Source organism: Sarcophilus harrisii, chromosome 1, assembly GCF_902635505.1.
Source record: "Sarcophilus harrisii chromosome 1, mSarHar1.11, whole genome shotgun sequence".
NCBI lineage: Eukaryota > Metazoa > Chordata > Mammalia > Dasyuromorphia > Dasyuridae > Sarcophilus > Sarcophilus harrisii.
In genome coordinates, this window is record NC_045426.1 from 331,842,307 (window position 1) to 331,846,580 (window position 4,274).

Below are 4,274 nucleotides of genomic sequence, written 5' to 3' on the forward strand. Positions count from 1 at the left end.
TCCTTGGCAACATTCAAGGATTGAAACTGGACATTTGCACTGACCAGTTTTCTGATATTTTCTGCCTTGTTTTTCTTTCCATCATTATTGTTCTCTCAATTCATCTTACTTCACATAAGATCAATTCAAGCAAGCCTTCCAAAGTTTCTTGGAATTCTTCATATATATCATCTCTTATGGCAAAATAATTCTCAAATGCACTCATATGCTGCAATTTATTCCACATTCTCCCAGTTCATGAGCAGTGACTTTGTTGCTTTTACTCTTACATAAAACTTTGTTACTTTGTGGTCACATTTGTAATTTTTTTACATTTTCCTATTATTGCTTTTCAGCCCAAATTTGAATGTCTATAACTCTGAATGAAAGAAAAATATAAATATCTTTAAAATAGTTCAAAGTATAAACTAATTACAAATGTGTTATTATTCATTCTAGTTACTTTAAGGTGTTCTTTTCTAAATCCTGAAGTTGGCATAGTTAAAATAATATGAACAAGGGGAATTACACAGCCGTGACTGAATTTTTTATGGTCTGGCTTTCTCATTCCCCAAGCCTCCTGTTACCTCTTTATGTGCTCTGCCTGGTGATGTACCTGGTGATCCTGTTGGGAAACAGCATGCTCATTATCCTTAGCATCCTGGATCCCCACCTTCACACTCCTATGTATTTTTTCCTTGGAAACCTTTCCTTTTTGGACATTTGCTACACATCCTCATTTATCCCTGAAATGATGATAATTGTTATGTCTGAGAGAAAATCCATCTCCTTCCTTGGATGTGCCCTGCAGATGGTTATTTCTCTTGGATTGGGTTCCACAGAGTGCATTCTCCTGGCAGTGATGGCCTATGACAGGTATGTAGCCATTTGCAATCCCCTGAGATACACCATCATCATGAACAAGGGACTCTGTGCCCAAATGGCTGCTTGTTCATGGATAGCAGGGTTTTTGATATCTTTGGTACAAACTGTGATTGCTCTTATAAACCCTTTTTGTAGGAATATTATTGAACACTTTGCCTGTGAAATTCTGGCCCTACTCAAGCTTACCTGTGGAGATATCTCCCTCAATGTGTTCATCATGACAGCTGCAAGTATTGTTTTTTTAATTACCCCTCTGCTGCTCATTTTCTTATCTTATATTTTCATCCTCTCCACCATCCTGAGGATCAACTCTAGTGAAGGGAGGAAGAAAGCTTTTTCTACCTGCTCAGCCCACCTGACTGTGGTGATGTTGTTCTATGGCTCAGCCCTCTTCATGTACATGAAGCCCAAGTCCAAGGACATTAACACATCTGATCAGATTATTGCGTTGTCCTATGGAATCATTACTCCAATGATGAATCCCATTATCTACAGTCTAAGGAACAAGGAGGTAAAAAGTGTTCTACAAAAATTTCTCATTAGAAATTCAAAAAAAAAACATGAAAAGTTCTAAGATATAGACTTGGTTTGTATTTTGCCTTGGACACTGTGTTTGGTATTCAATGATAACATTACCTTCCCTGATATCAAGTGTATTATTGTGCATCAAAGCTTAAAATATGATTCTCCTCCTTTCCATATAGGATATTCATGTATTACATTTGAGACATTGTTCTTATCTCTAAGCCTTTTATTATATATCCTCTGCATGTCTACCTCTTGTTCTCATAAGTTTTACAAACTTTGTGTTATAATAAACTACACAGAATAGAAATTCATTGCTAATAGATTGACAACTGAACAAAAATTACTTTTTCATTTGGTCAATGTCAGATTGATCTATATCCTAAAATTGATCTTTATCCTGAGACATATGAACTTTTGAGGTTAAGTCTATAATATGTTTTGATATATTCATTCAAACATTAAATGCATATTTATTAAGCAACACAGTGTATACCACACATGAGATACAGAAAGTTTAAAACGTACAAAGTTCCTTGTTCTCATAGAAATTCTCTAATAGAAATCAAAAAAATGACAAAATGGAAGATTTAGGAACGTCCTCCAAGATATTCTTCACCAATAACTGACCAAAATTCCAGTCTTTATCATTTCCAAAAAAATGGTCATCCTCATATGAAGGATAATTGACATCTCAAACACCTAACATAGGACCTGGTATATAATATGCACTTTAAGGTGGAGAAAGGGGAAAGTGCCAGACCTGGTATCAGAAAGAACTGACCTCAAATGCAACCTCAAACACTCAAAATCTGTGTGACTTTGGGCAAAGTTCAGTTTTCCTCAATTTCCTCAATTGTAAAATAGGGATGTGGTAAAAGGACATGGTAAACAATTTTAGCATCTTTGCCAAGAAAACTTTACAAAAATAGGATTATGAAGAGTCAAACATGACTAAATGATGTAACAGCAACAACAATTAATGGGGGAGATGAAGCCCATTGAAACAATTTTTTAAGAACCAGAACAATTGATATCTTTTGATGTAGACTGCCCTTTATTTTACATTCCAAAATTTGTTTTTGGGCTACTGCATCACATCAGCGACTCATACTGAATACCACACAATGAAAAATCCAGATGTTTTGTTTCAAACTATTATTTTACCATGTCTACTTCATATTGTAACTATACAGTCAATTAAAAAACAAACTAACTTCAGTAATTCTTTCATTTCTCCTTATTGGATTTCATTCCTAGTAGATTCAATGCAATACTCTAGCTTGATGGTATTGTTTTGGAACTTTACTCTGTCATTCGTGTGAATGATCCTTCACAGTTTTGTGTCCCATGCAAATTTGGTGAATGTGCTAATTATCCCTTTATCTGAGTTGTTGATAAAAGTGTATGAAAAGAGGATAGATTGTTGGAACAGTCTCCTGGAGACCACTGGTCAACTTGACTTTGAACCCTTAACAAATGCTTGTAAATATGGTTATTCTACCAGTTCAAAATGTATCTATCAAAATCTAGTTGGAATTATCACTTCACATATATCTTTTCACAAGTAGGAAGTAATTTATAAAATGGTTTGCTTTAGGTAAGGGAAAATATTTTTGCAGTATTCCTTTTATTAAAAAGTTCTGTCAGAATAGAAAGCAAAGTAGGTATGACAATCTACTTTGCTAAGGTGATACTGGTACTTTATAATCAATGATTGTTTCTATATTTCCACTAATGAACTCTAGAAATTTTCTAGGAATTTAAATCAAGTTCATTGGCCCATAGATTATGGACTCTATTTTCTTCCCTTTTTAAAAAGTTAGGACAATATTGACCATCTTACTATCCTGCCATATCTCTTATTTCATCCTTGATTTTTCCTTGTATGACTGATTCAGCAAGGACATCTGCCAGTTCTTTCATGACCTCAGTATGTAGCTCATAATTACCATTGTAGTATGCACATTTCTTGACTTTCATTTCTCTGTATATAACATCCCCAAATATAGCCCTAACTATGACCTGTCAAATACTGGTAATCTAGAGAATAAGTAGAAATAGCATTCACTGGGGCACCAAATGAGATCAGGACTTCTAAAAGGAAGTTTCACAGAAACAACCCTTTGAAGAAGAGCCTAATATGGCACCTAGTGACCTGGAAATGATTAGCATTTTCTATGAGAGTTGAAAGAGACGATTGCCATTGATTTGATAGGGAGAATTATTGTAAGACAACAATCTCTTTTCTTCTCACCTTGCATGAAAGGTGAAATGGGAGTCAAGTGATATAGGGGCTGCAACCTCCACAAGGTAATACTTAAGCAGAAAAGAAATACCGATTTCTTAATTTTCTTGACCAGAGTATATATAACGTTTGAATAAGATAAAATTGAAAGGGCCTCACCATGAAAAAGTAAAATAAAAGGTTCCCCTCATGAACACTAGTGTAGTAAGGAAGAGAAGATGTATGTCTCTGGTAAAAACTTATTGACCAAGTAAAAGGATTTGTCAGAGCAGGGAGCATTCACATATTGGGAGACCATGTTATCATAAAAAAATAGAATTTGTCAAAATATCACAACAGAAAATATGGAAGCAGTGAGTTTCCAAGACATCGAATAACTTGGGTGGTAGGAGGAACAAATAATTAGAAATAGAATGACCTAACTGTAGAAATGACCTAAGAGTGGTGGATAAGAATTTACCTCATCATTCAAAACAGTGGTTTCTGCCTCACATCACTGAATCCATTTGCATTCCTTCTTCATTAATATATCTGAGTGAAATATAAAAATATAATACTATAAAAATCAAACTGAAGAAGGAAAATTGAACGAAGCACTCCAAAATGTCTACCATTATGAGGGATATAGAGACAACAA

The 4,274-nt window shown here is 34.6% G+C and overlaps 1 protein-coding gene across 1 annotated transcript; it reads left to right on the plus strand.

Annotated features, from left to right (window-relative positions):
- The first annotated feature begins 490 nt into the window (after positions 1-490).
- LOC100919842 (olfactory receptor 13D1-like) lies at positions 491-1,438 on the plus strand. The gene has a single exon (XM_031945703.1). The coding sequence runs from the start codon at positions 491-493 to the stop codon at positions 1,436-1,438; it is 948 nt and encodes a 315-aa protein (XP_031801563.1).
- The last annotated feature ends 2,836 nt before the right edge of the window (positions 1,439-4,274 follow it).